The 14,826-nt window shown below is 30.3% G+C and overlaps 1 protein-coding gene across 5 annotated transcripts in view; it reads right to left on the reverse strand.

The window, feature by feature from the left end:
- The window catches only part of LOC144838524 (potassium channel subfamily T member 2-like), a 93,481-nt gene that overhangs the window by 49,554 nt on the left and 29,101 nt on the right, over positions 1-14,826 (reverse strand). Inside the window, exon 1 of one of the 5 annotated variants that reach the window (XM_078693926.1) lies at positions 14,373-14,446. The exons of 3 other annotated variants lie outside the window; for them this stretch is intronic. In XM_078693926.1, the coding sequence (XP_078550052.1) occupies positions 14,373-14,383 (11 nt within the window). In that variant the 5' untranslated portion in view covers positions 14,384-14,446. Of the gene's footprint in view, positions 1-3,342; positions 3,452-14,372; positions 14,447-14,826 lie in introns of those variants that run through there. One more of the 5 variants, XM_078693923.1, reaches the window with a different exon arrangement.

Here is a 14,826-nt window from a genome sequence, read left to right on the forward strand (position 1 = left end):
AAGATTTATTGCGAATATGATTAGCTTTGTCAAACTCTACAAAACATACAATATTTACATACCTACATATAATTATTAAGATTCTATAAAGTATTGTACTGTGACATTTGATAGTACTTTAATTCTAGCTTTGTATATATTTAAAATATTTGTATTTTCAATATATTTTATTGTTTACCCATATTTTTGAAAATTTAACAATGTTGTTGAAGTAAATAAATTTGAATTTAAAAATGCTTCAAGTGTTCAAATACCACCAAGCTAGGTCTAGACAGCGAGATAAGTTACTAAAATGATGTTTGTCTTGCTACAATCGATATTTTATTAAAAATGAAATCATCAATATTTTGCTGAAATTATTCCTAATCTCTCTAATAGAAAGCAATAAAATTGCCTATTACATTTGATTGGGCACTATAAATACTGTCAATTAAATTCTAAATTCATGCAAGTTCATTTTATAAAAATTGAAAGAAGGGTATTCTGAGAGATATGGCCTTGATAGAACAATTACTGCAGTACATTAGACAACTTCTTAATAATATCAAATTCCTTGAACCAATTTTAATTAAGGACATTATCATTATGCAAAAATGTTTTTATTTTGGTAATATGTCCCTCCTAAGTTTTTGGAATCAAAACAGAGCTCATTTTAGGGCTAAAGGAAAGAATTGAAGTCTGTAAATGGAAATAAATAAGATGGTTGTATTTCAAGGAATGACCCCATTAAAAAAAAGAGATGTGTAAACAAGAATAGGTATCCTGATTTCTGTGTTAATTATAACAAATGCTGTTTGTGTGAACATCTTGGCATTTTAATCTTACGATTACCTTTACGACTGTACGTGTGGACGTAAGCTACGAGTTACATGGACATGGAGAATACTAGACTGTATCATAGCTGCTTACCAAGTGTGTTAATATTGTTTATATTATGTGGTGATTAATGTACAGTACAGCTGATTATTTAAGACAATATTGAGCATTTTGGAATTTTAATCCATTACGAATTTCATACACCAGCCTTACTTTGTATGTACACGTACGCTACGTACAGTGTAATAGTTATCAACATAGAGAGTTCATATAGCTATAGTGTGTTAATAATTGTTTATAGTATGTGGTCATTAATGTATAAACAGTACAGCTGGTCAAACAATATTGATATTTATATGTTAGACGATATAGGAGTCAATACAAGATATAGGATTGTCAACTATAACCTATATTCATATTTACATTATGCTTCTTGGATCTTCAACATCAAATATTTAAGTAATCTTTTAAATTAAACTAGTACCTCATGAATGGATAAATTAGCCTTATCGCCAAAGGAAAATTGCAAAGGTACTTTTTCTTGCGTTTTCCCATTATTTTTCATGACATCTGCAAGTCGTAAACGAGGCTTGTCGGATTTACTTCATAATGATGGATTTGTTCTGGCAATTTAAGTATTACACTGAAAAAGTGTACTAATTTTAATTCAAAAATTTGTCCACTGTTTTTGGCATTTCATTCTTTTAAAATCATTAAAATAATACTATTTAAGTTTCACTCAATTTAAACATAGGTATAAAATTATTTAAGTAGGCCTGCCTCAATATATATTTAATTTATACAAATATAATTAATTTATTCAATAGAAACTAATACCTAATCCCTTTACTCTGTGTTAGACAAGACAAATTGGACATTATGCATAGAATTATAGTTTTATCATTATGGTAAAAAATATCGGTCTTGACGTCTAAATGAGTGTAATAGTCCTTTTGTGCTAATGATCATTTTTACTCATTAGACTACAATTGTTCCTATTGTAACTCCAAGGATTCATTCTCAAGAGTAGAAATCCCACCTAGCATCAACAGATTTGTCCTTTTGTAATTTGACAAATTCCTAGATAGATGGATATATGTACTGTAAAGTCCACTGTATTTACGCTATTAAACATGAAAATGTGTACTGTATCATAGTATTTGCCAAGATACTGAATAGATTATGCCATTTACGATGAAAGATCTTCACATGCATGGTCTCAAGTTTTTAAAAAATGTTATCATATAAAAGTAAATGAGGGTTGAACCACAACCGAATAACCGTATAATATTAAAAATAATAAATTATTTTTATTTATATGTACTTGACATACAAAGTGCATTGGACAATGTATCCGACCACTTAATTTTCCCAAGAGTCCCTTAGTGTTAAGCTGCCACTAAACGACGGTCTTTTATCTGTAACAATGACGGGCTCCGATGGACTAGTACGTCGGGGTAGCTTTCAACTCTTTCAAAAGATGAAACTGGGTTCTTAAGGTGAACATGAATGAAATATGTACACTGGACTACCAGCTTTAAGTCTATATAAGAGAGACTTAAGAACCAAGTGCTTAAAGGGCATGGTCTCCAAAGTCAACTATTGCTCCTTGTTCATTTACATAGAGGTGTCCCCGTTAATGTCCCAAAGGAGGGGTTCTACTGTATACACATGACAAAAAGAAACGTGTTGATATAAAGTTTGCGGTATACCACGTACATTAGTTCTGAAGAATTTTTTGACGTTTCGGTCAATATGCTTTGATCGTCCTCAGGAGTGAGAATGCATTCTCACTCGCCATGCAAACCTTCAAACAAAAAGAAACTTACAACACACTAGTATGACTAGATGGCCTACTCCCATCCTAATATTTTTTTCTTCAAAATGACCTCTAATGAGTACCTGTTCAATGCTTCCATACAGAAAGTAAAGAGACCACCTCCCGGAACAATTTCAATTTATTTATTTAAAAAAAAAGCCTCCAGAAATGGAGAGACACATTAAAATTACAAAAAAGCAAAACATTATTAATATACAAAACAGATAATGATATTATTGCTATAATGAGATATATTATTAGCAAGTTGATTTCCTATCTGCTAAATTTCAATGTACTACACTTGTATAATACATGAAATGAATGTACTAAAGATGTACTTGGGACATGTTGTAATGCTTTTGATATCTGTTATTGAAACATACAACTTGAATTTATACATAATAATTTACAAGTAAGAGGTAACTGGTTACAGTGCTAGATATCACTGGTAGTGCTAGATATATCAAAAAAAAAAATTAAACCTTGGTTACTTCATACATGGAGGAAATACACAGACTTCATAGTACATTATCTTACATGACACATTTGTTTGACAAGACTGTATGCTATACACTTTAATATGACCAAACTAGAAATGTATTAAAACAATTCATGATCTATTTGTACATAATATGTCATGTATAACTCACGCAAAAACTTATTTGTATATAAAAAACTAAGAAATAATCAATAATTAATTTACTCACTCCCGACTTGTACTTCTGCTAAAGTCCACAGCCTCCAATGTAGGGACCTTGTAATAATTTGAATAAGACATTTTTCCCCAACAAAATAGATAAATCAACTGACAAGCATGGTTCTAATATCCTTTAGTGTCTATCTTGCTTTTAATGAATGGAAATTCTGTACCACCATGCACTACAGTACATCAAGGCCAGCTTTCACTGTGCTCGTTTATTACATCTGCTAATAAGAACACGCTCTGCTATGACCGTATTGTTTCTTTCCTTAGCAGCCAGTCATAATGAAGGCAGCTGCATAACAATTGAAGTACTACTAACAACACTTAAAACCTCTTTGCTTTTCCTCCGATTTTTATTTTTGGTTACTAATAATTTTGGTTACCTATATTAATATTCCATAATATATTTAATAATCTACAGTATTTTTATCAATAAAAAAAAATTCTTTGAGCCATGTTGAATTATATGAAACTTGATATTACCTAGAGTAGGAAATTTAATATAACGGAATGGGCTTAATTTCACTACCATATTATTTGCATAACATATTATATACTATATATTGAGTGTAATATGTATTCGGCACAACGTAAATGAACACATTAACATACAATACACTATATAAAGTCAATTTGTGTAGTGGTAATTGCATCTTATTATATGCGAGGCTGAGGTGGGCGACGAGTTTAAATTCATTTCATCCAGACTAAGAAACCATGTACATGACTATGCATTTTTTTTTTCATCAAGAACCTTTTGCTAGTTGTACAAAATCTAATTTTTTAGAGAGGGTAACCCTTCCAGTTTAGCCCATTGGGTTATAACTGATATTCAGGGGCAAATTAATTAATTCTACAAAACGTTGAATTTACAAACTTACTGACATACGTTTTCTATTACTTTGTACAAAAAATATCAATTAGTACAAGTTTTAATAACAAGACAAAATAGTATAGACTGTACAGTATGTCGTAGCAGTATTACTATTTTTTTTTTATAAAAAAAGAATAATAATAAAATATGGTACTTATTAGATTATTATAAGATAAATCATTAAATATACAAGCATTATATATTAAAACTAAATAAATACATAAAAATAAAAGTATCATGCTCCTATTTGTAGTGCACTAAAATTCCCTCAAATGGACTGGAAAATCCATCTCAGAAACACAGATGGCGACATATAAGCAAAACTTGTGGAGGGAACTGGTGAAATGTTCACAATATCAAAGCAATCCCACGACCACACTAAGTCACAGCAAAGATTTATAGCGCCGCTACGCTGCGCAAGATAGGTAACTGCATGAGATATTTGTAATCCATGGACGCCATTCCGGTGGACAAATTTGAACCAGAATAAAGTTGTTGTCAAGGCAATTTAGTACAATGTTTTGGTAAAAGAACGAAGTTGTCTAACCATAATTTCTTCCCTTTTCCATTAATCAACCCTCAAGATGGTTAACCACAGATACTTCGAGGCGGACTGCAAAAGTTAAACCATTTACATTTTAAATCAAAATAGAAGGTGCTATACTTTATGTTCATCTGGGTATTTTGTCCGTCCGAATGGCATCCATGGATTTACAGGGCACGTAGTGTTATAAAATAGGAGCTTGGCAATACAATCTTTGGTCACAGGACCAGTAACAGTAAAATTCCTTCTCTGTATATTTGTTTAAAGCTTGGTTCCCACTAGGACTCAACACAGGGATGTAAACGCGACGTAAGTACTTATCTACTAACTATCACAAGCAATAGATTATCCATGGAATTGTTTGGTTGCGTTGCGCTTACATCCATGTGTTGCGTATTAGTGGAAATCAACTTGCTTTATATCCCGTGCATACAAGAGTTAATTTAAACTTTGTTTTTAATCTCATTTCCATAATTTACACATACAATGCATATCAATGCTTTCAATATGGTATCCATTAAATACTAAGCAGTTCCACAATATATTTTTAAAGATATATATAAAAAAAATCTTAATGCTGACGTTCCATTTTATTATTAATTTGTTAACGAACCAAAAATTGTGCACAGTATATAATAATAATATACGAGCTCTTTTTAGCATTATTTACTGGTACCCTGAGTTTACCATCTTGTAATAAAATTAAATAAAAAGCAAACCAAAAAAAAGTAACCATTGCACACACTGTATATATAACTTACTGGTACCTAGTTTGCAAAATATTTATGCAATCAAATTCAATTAAATAAAAATATAAACAATATAATACATTATCATTATAATATTTTGAGCGACATCCCATTGTTATATAATTAAAGTAGTTAACATTTTAGAACAATAGTTTATCTACTATGTAATAATAACAGTTTTCATCACACCTAGATTGTCATGACCTAGACATTTAGTTAATTATCTACTCAATAATAGTGAGTTACATAACAGTTAAGTTTAGTCCATTAGACATAAGCTGAAACAATTCATGACCGTTTTTAAATTGCACTTAGGTCTTTTATAAGATAAAAGCTAAAGAGTAAAAATAAAATTAGCAAACAATTTACCATCTCAAAATATATTGATTGATTTAGTTGATTTTATTATTTTATAAAAGTTATAATAGAATCACTTTATAAAAATTATTCCATAGCAATCAGGGAAGTAGCCAGGGCCAGTTGTGCTACCAGTTACAAACAGAGACACAAATGTACGTCACCTGTAATAATTATTCAACGAAGGCGTTTATTCAAAGCGGGTCGTTTATTCAAATAAATTTAACATAGTGATTGTCAATACTAATTGAGGGCTCACTCTAATACAAATGATTTCTGTATGATCTGATATAAATCTAAACATGCATACTGCCCTCCTATGTATGTTAACAAAAACCAGCAAGTTAAGGTGTCATGCCTTAATGACAATTATTAATCTCAAGCAGTGAAGACAGCTATGTCTGAAAACCAATACTTTTATTAGAATTTAAATATCAACAATATGCATCATTTTATGGATGACAATGCCAGTACTTTAAATAGTAAGCTCTCATATTATATTTACATTTGTTATCATTTGGCTCCAATCATTCTATATCCTGCACCTTTTAATAGTGTATCCTAACAGAGTGATGTATTAAGACCAGTAAATCAGGGAGGTATAAAAATAAACATAAATAAACTGATATTCCTCCTTGTATATAAAAACCATAGCATGACGCAAAATATTTCTTAGTTGCTAAAGCTCTGTCTACACTATTAAACTAGTTTGACAAAAAAAAGTGTGATTTGCCTAAATATGGTATTGATATGCCCAAATATGATAGTGATATGACATCATCATGTCCATATATGGTCACATTAACATTATGATAGTCTAGATAGAGCTTAAGTTTACGAAAGATTGATGGATTCGAAAAATTATGAAGCATTTTGGTGGCACAAAGGAAAACACTGCAAAAATGGTTTCCACACAATCAAAACAAATAAAAGATTTGAAACAAAAAATTCTTTAAAATTCATAACATATGACCAGGCATATGAATTGGACTCTATATTTGTATTTACATTGGCATATATGCAGGGGACAAAACAAAGTTTATAATAAATATTGAAGGTAGGAGTAAAAGAATAAATATATATATTTAACCGTTTTGTTGTATTGTATGTAGGAGTGAATTTGTTGTCAATAGTTAAAAAGGTTAAATTTGAGAGTGATAAAAGCATTTAAAGGTAGGTTATTGAATTTGAGGATAATTATATACAAAAATATTACACGTAGGAGTGAAAAATAGATATTTATTGAATAAACAAGTGAAAAATAATGTCATAAACCTGATTTTTTTTTTCAAAAACATTCACAACAATTAATTATATGGGTTTTATATTTGAACGAATAATTTAGATATGAATACTGCATATGATTTATTAATATATGTTTTAGAAATACATACATCCAAAGGCAAATTACTGAAAAAAAGAAAATGCTGTGGATATCATTGGATCTCAATGAATATACATATAAAATATGCAAAAAGCTACTAAGCTACTAAACTACTAAACTAAACGATAAAGTAAAACAGCCAGAAAAAGTAGCAGAGCCTTCAGGCAACACTAGCCGTTCATCAGTGAAAGTGAAATAAACTTACATATAGAAATATATAATTTAGATATATATGAGTAAGAGATAATTAGACTGTCTGGTTTACAGCGCTTGATAATAGTGGTAGAGCTAGATATATATCAAAAATAAAAATGAAACTTGGTTACTTCATAGTACTTTATCTTACACAACAAATTTTAAGAAACAAAATTTGTCATGTAATAACGTAGTATAAAGTAAGTTTTATTTTTATTTCCGATATATAATATAATTTAGATATAAATATGGAATATAGAAATAAATATATGTAAACCAGATCATTCAGAAAAACGTGCTCAATAAATGTAGAACAACATATTTTTTTATCGACTACAAAACGACTAGAAAACAGCCAAAGGTGATTATTATCCACTGTACGATTTTTTGTATACTACATTTTGATTTATTCATTGGCATATCTGCAATAATGGGGTCTGTAAACCTACAGCTTTAGGCTTCAATCCATTGATAAAACATCAGGCTTGGAATCGTTTTAATTAAAATATCCATCAATTCTAACATTTCTCTAAGATATTCATCTACTTATGTAGTCGGTCAAAAAAGTAATTTGAAATTCAATATTATACTGATTTCTTTAACTACGTTTTACTATAATGTCAATTCTAACCTCAGTGGTTGTATAAGTCAATAAGTACTAACAAATATCAAATTTATACTGTATTGATTTATATCGAAATTATTCTATTTTTGGAGTAATTCCTTTGAAGGACCACAATGGAAATAGTTTGACTTTTTGTGTTATTATCACTAAAATTTAATTTGTATACTATGAATTTCAAATAAAAAAACTGAAGGAAACCGCCCCCCCCCCCCCCCCTTTATCAAATTTATACAAATACCTGTTTCTCGCATACTAAACTGCCAATTACAGGCTCAAGAAAGTAACCAAGTAAAAAATTTAACATTGAACTTCTACAGCAGATCCTATCTATACAAACTATCTCTTGCATACTAATTACAGTTTTCTAAACTCAGGAGGTTGAGTATAGTCGTCAAAGAGTAATAAACAATTAATATCAAAATTATACAGTATCGACTGAATAACTGGCACACAAAATACTATGCTAGGCTCAGGAGGTTGAATAAAGTCAAAGAGCAATATTCAACTTATACAGTATCGACTCAACAGAATTCAGGAGTTTCAGTATTTACAGACGGAAATTAAAAATAAATAGATTCATACAGTGACTTAGGGTATGTTCAGATATAAGGAGTTATGTTTTCATATCGTAAGCAATGTCATATTATAATTAACGTTTAACGCTTTAAATCGCTTTAATAATAATTTCGTTCAAAACTGAAGTGTCACAGATTTGGGCGAACATCTGGTATGCAGGAGTAAATTTGATTGGTTGGAGGTCAAAATCATTGATGCTTTACTTTTGTATCGAAAGAGTCATTAAATAATCTTGTACCTTGAGCTTTCGTAATGAACGAAAGATCAGTGTAAGAGATGGCTTCCACTATTCATCTTTCCTTGGTTTAGACATGTGGAGTTGTGCCGCCTACGATACGAAAGCATAACTCCGTATGTCTGCACAGGCCCTTATCAACTGTGGACACACTTATTGTAGATTTCGTCTAATGTAATTACAATATTGATATTTCTTTTAAACAAATATTTAACTAAATACATGTTACTGGTACAAATAATTCACGGGCACATTTGAATATTGGAGAATGTTTAATATAATGAAGTAACAAAATACATGTGTTGAGAGAGTTTACTGAATTAGTACTCTGTGTCGAGTATTAAGTTACGCTAATTGAGCTATGATGATGTACGTCTGTTTATAGAAGTCGATCATCTTGTAAAACACATCGTATGTTTAAAATGAGAACATATGACAGAAGTGAATACAAAACAGAACATTAAACAAAAATGTCAGTATTGTATAAAAGAACCTGAAACATGCTTATGACACAAGAAAACTGGAACATCTTCAATTCTAGGCAGCTAAAAAAAAACAACAGAATACCGCAGGATAATAATTAAAGTTGTCCAAGAAAGTTGCATAATTGCTTAGGATTCTAATAAAATCTTCTGTTTATATCTGAAAGGTCATTCAATCTCCCAAAGGAAAAGTGTGTATAGTACCTTGAAGATGCGCCTGGTCAACTCCAGTCTCTGAAGCCAGCTAAATTCAGACGGACAGCCATTAAAATCTCATTAAGGAATGATTAACGACCGACTTATCAAGGGAAGTCCCTGGAACATCAAGTTTCATAAATGTACACTAATTGTATAATAAATTTCAAACTACTGTCCTCCGTTTGTTTGCGTTCAAAATACAAACAAAACCTGAAGTACACACGAAGAGCAGAGACATGGCACCACAAGACAATCAAAAATAAAAACTGACATTTACTTTACACTTGCGTAAGTGTTTATCTTACTGGTAGAAATCACTATTAAAGTGATGGCATTTGGTTTAATTTAGAGTACAAATTGAAAGCTGTTTATTAGCAAAATACAAAAAGAATTGTCATGCGGACGGAGAACATAAACAACGTAAATTTGAGATGATGGGGGTGTTTAGTTACGAATTATCATTCAAAATGTATGAACTTTCTAATGTTGAATGTTGATTGAACTATTAATGAGACACCCCCATCGCATTTTTAAATGTCAACGTAAAAAGTCAAAGGTAAAAAGGAATAAACATACAGTATGCATGATTCTTAAAGGGACGAGCTCTGAGTTTAAAATGTCTATTATACATCTATATAAACCTTTCTAACAACATTGACGATAACTTATTTGTTGTCAATAGTAGAGCAGAATGAGCGTTGTGAAATAAGCCTTAAGCTCTGTCTACACTATCGAACTACTTTGACAAAAAAGTGTGATGTGCCCAAATATGGTAGTGATATGCTTAAATATGGTAGTGATATGACATCATGTCCATATATGGGCATATCACATTTTTTTGTCACATAAAGTGCGATATTGGGGTGATATAATAAGAAATTCACAATCAATTTTTGTCTGTTGTCTGTAGCTAGTATTCTTACATGGGGAGGAGTTACTCTAAAGAAGGGGACAAGGTGTAATGAAGTTAAGTGCAAATTGAGTATAGAAAGATTATTTCGCATATGTCTAGTAGATGAAGTGGAATTAATTCTTATTAGGATCGGTCAACATACTTCATAAGCTAGGCCTTTAACTAGGACTTGAATATCTTGTTTGAAAAGGGCACTTCAGGGAAAAAAGTATTTGTTCGACTCCTTAAACCTCCCTGATTTTATGGCTATACAAATCTATTGAACTTTCACATACATCAATGTATATGTATCAATATTCTTTGAATACATACGTAAAGTGCATACTGTACTGACATACATGATATTGACTTAATTAATAAAATCTGTTTACCTGTAGTTATGAATATATAAATAGAGAATATCAATATAAAGTCTAATGTACAGTATATAACAAAATAGTATGTCAGTGTAATATATTATTATATAATAATGAAAGACTAAGTAGAAAGCGTCCTTGATTAAAAATTCAATTAATAAACCAGCATTATCTTAGAATTTTTTTTCTTGCGCAAAATTATTGCGGCCCTTTTACAAAGAAAATAAAGTGAAGATTTTAAATAAAATACAATGTCAGTAACACATTGTTACTGATATGTATAAATATCTATAAAATCTCAGGAGAAATTAATATGCAGATTTTGTGGAGTACAATAGTATTTGATTTCATGTTATACTATTCATTTCCTTTGGGATTCACACCGAAATATGGCAATGACAATTAAAGATATAAATAAACACATTGTACAAGGTTACAGTATATGCAGGGTTTAGGAATGTTAATACTGGGTTAAACATTTCTATTAATTCAATAATCATTTACATGTCAATATCTGTAAATTAATGATTTTAGAACATTTACTTTTTATACATTCTGTTCTTTAATTTCTTCTTATTTCTTTTTGCAATTTCTTGAAAAAATCTATATAAATAGATCATTACTGTAGGTGAAAAAGATTATTGCATTTTTTAATGTAGCAAACGTATCATACATACGCTTTTGCTTCATTACACTGTTGTAGACTGTGTTATAGACATACACAAGGTTATGCAATTCACTAATTCACGTAAATACAGTCTTGTTTGGTAATGTATGTCAACAAATATTTTTCTATTGAGCTGGAGATTATTGTTTTAATACAATTGTTTTTTAGTCTTTCACCAGTTGAAATTGGACCACAAACCACATAACCGACCTGAATTATTACAGTTCTTAAAGATGTATTGTCCCCCTAAAAAATAATTTTTTCATTTTTTTTGTTGAATATGCCATTTTAATATCACATAATAGTTATTCACTATGACCAAAAACTTGAACCAAAAAAAAATATTTTCCACCAAAAAAATGTAATTTAAAGCAAAATAAACCTAAATTGTCTGGAAGACAATGGTTTTTGGTTGAAATTAACCATTTCTTTTGTCTTTTTATAAGTGAAATAATTATTTTTGATGATTTTTTTTCTACAGAAGTGAATAACTTTATTAAAACTGTGAAATTGCTTATTCAAAATCTGATTTTATTAATCTTTATTTTTTCATGTTTTGGGGGACAATACATCTTTAAACCAGTTCTTGTGGAACATTTTTTAGGTGCAATGCAATTGCTATCTCACTTTGACTTCACCTCAAATGGACTCTAAAAGGAAGATACATTTGGCTACTCTCATAATATTACAAAACCAACCATAAAAAATCATGATATGAGAAACTGGTTTCAGTTTTAAGAAAAACTGCACCGTAATTTATAAAAACTGATTCCGATGAAGAGTCTTGAATAGAAACAGGCCTGAAAACTAAACGAAATGAATCAAGATGTAATAAATAGAGCATTACAACATTTTTTTTCTCAAATGCACTTATGCTACATGTAAGACAGGATGAAGTATAACATTGTTCACGCTTTATATTCCCATTACACATCATAAATCATTCGGCAAAGGCGATTCATTGGGTAGCCTTGTGGATATCGCCAGTATGGATGCCAACTAATTTACAGAATACAGAACGACAACAATATAATGCATCGTATCCACAGAGAACACACTCTGTTCATCCATTTTCACTCTGTCAGACGTCAAACTAGAATAGATTCTAGCTAAAGTCATTTAATCCAGGTTAAATGCAAGGAAAATATATTCATCGCACAATTATATCCCGCGAATCTAACCTTTGTAGTCAGTAAATGGAAAGAGAAACAAAGCCATCAGGTAAACGCTTGCAAACATGTCAATTTTAAAGAAGCATTTCAATTTATGATACAATTATACGTATCCATGCTATTTGTTTGTTTAAAGATGTATTGTCCCTTGAAACACAAAAAAATGAAGGTCAAAATATTCTAAATTTAAATTCGCCATATCAAAGTAATAGTAAAGTTATTCACTTTAAGTCGAAAATTCGAGCCAAAAGCAACAAGTTTACGTAATTAACAGGTAAATTAGTTTGATTACATTTCGTCTGGAAAATCGTCGCCAGCGAAAGTAAACAAAGATTTCAAACCACGAGTACGCATTATGCATATGCTAATTAGGATTGTTTAACGGTTGAGAAGGTTTTCACACAGATCGTGAGGAAGTTTTATGATTATGCATACAGAGTAGCCAAACAAGCGCGTTTCATTATGGGATATGTTTTGATCGAAAACTTTGACTGGAAGTCAAAGTTATTTTTTTAACAAAAAAACGTCTGTATTTCAGTTAAATGATTTTTTTTTCAACAAATTTTTAGTGATAGTTAATAACTATTATGATACTTAAAAATGACCCACCTTTTTTCGAAATCTGTTATTTTTTATTTTTTTGGAATTAGTCAAAGGGACAATACACGGAGCACGGGTAACTGCTTGTATACTTTTATTACACTATAAACAAATTCATGCTCTTTCAGATCAAAGAGCACATACAGTTTTTGCAACCAAATGTAAAAAACATGAGGTAATAGGTAAATATCTTGAAATAAGGTCAAATGGCAGTTAGCTCGGAGGCATTAGGTAAGATGGGGGTACGTAGCTAGCCAAGGACGTGGCGTAGTGAGTGGAGTTAACAATGCAACTGCCTAATTTATTTTAAATAAATTGTGAGATTTGCTGTCACTTGACTATAAATTATACTTCTAAATATAGTCAGGATACTATAATTTTCTTATTATTCCAGTTTGTGTAAAAAATTATAATGAAATTGCAAATTTTGATGCTTAATAATAAAAATATCAGGATTATGAAAACATTTTTGTTTTATTAGAACTTGAAATTGTATTATTATTTATGATTGTAATTTAGTTATTATAAATAATTTATTTAAACTAATATTTTTATTTGATTAATTCACAATATTTTAAAAACCTGGATAGCAATAAAAATACGGACAATAAAAAAATCTAATATAATTCTATAAATTACAGAAAAACACATTTAATTTTCTTTTAGTCATTAGCGTTCCTTTACATGAACCTATATTATCAAATGAGCGGCAAATGTTTTCTCAATCTTGCAAAGAAATCTATTTTTGTAATGTGTTTGAAATTTTCTGAAATCTGTCCCTTGGTGGAGTGTGCGGATGTCGGTACCACCAGAGATAAGGACAAGATAGCGCATAAATCACGGACAGCATCTTCTGCATAATTGATATTAGTTATTATGAAAGAAAGCGGTTTTCTATTTTATTAGTAATTGCGTGAAATCTATCTTTTTGTAAATTATCAAGCATGCACTATAGTGTTGATAATGGTTTTACTTATTTCGCGGCACTTCTGTGAGCATCTATTTACGTGTGTAGTGGTGATCTCTATCTTACCGTATTTCATTAAGATTGTGGTTTAAAAAAACAGTCTATTAGGCCAGTTCTAAAGCAAACACATATATGCATACAGGTGTTTCATGTGTAATGCTGCCAATCCGTACAATCTTCTCGTTTATCTAGTTGAATGCTTATATTGGGACACCTCTATTAAGAGTTCACCGCTATTAAGAAGACACTCAATAAGAGGACATTCAATATTAAGGACGTACCCAATATTAAGAGGACACTCAGTATAAATAGGACACTCAGTATAAAGAGGACACCCATATTAAGAGTATACTCAATATTAAGAGTACACTAAATGTTAAGGGTACACTCAATATTAAGAGTAAACTCAATATAAAGAGTATACTCGATATTAAGAGAACATCCATTAGACACTCAATATTAATACAGTAGGACACTCAGTATAAAGAGGACACCCATTTTAAGAGAACACCCAATTTTAAGAGTACACTCAATAGTAAGAGTACACTCAATAGTAAGAGTACACTCAATAGTAAGAGTACACACAATATTAAG

This window comes from Antedon bifida, chromosome 3 (assembly GCF_963402885.1).
Source record: "Antedon bifida chromosome 3, ecAntBifi1.1, whole genome shotgun sequence".
In the NCBI taxonomy this organism is placed as follows: domain Eukaryota; kingdom Metazoa; phylum Echinodermata; class Crinoidea; order Comatulida; family Antedonidae; genus Antedon; species Antedon bifida.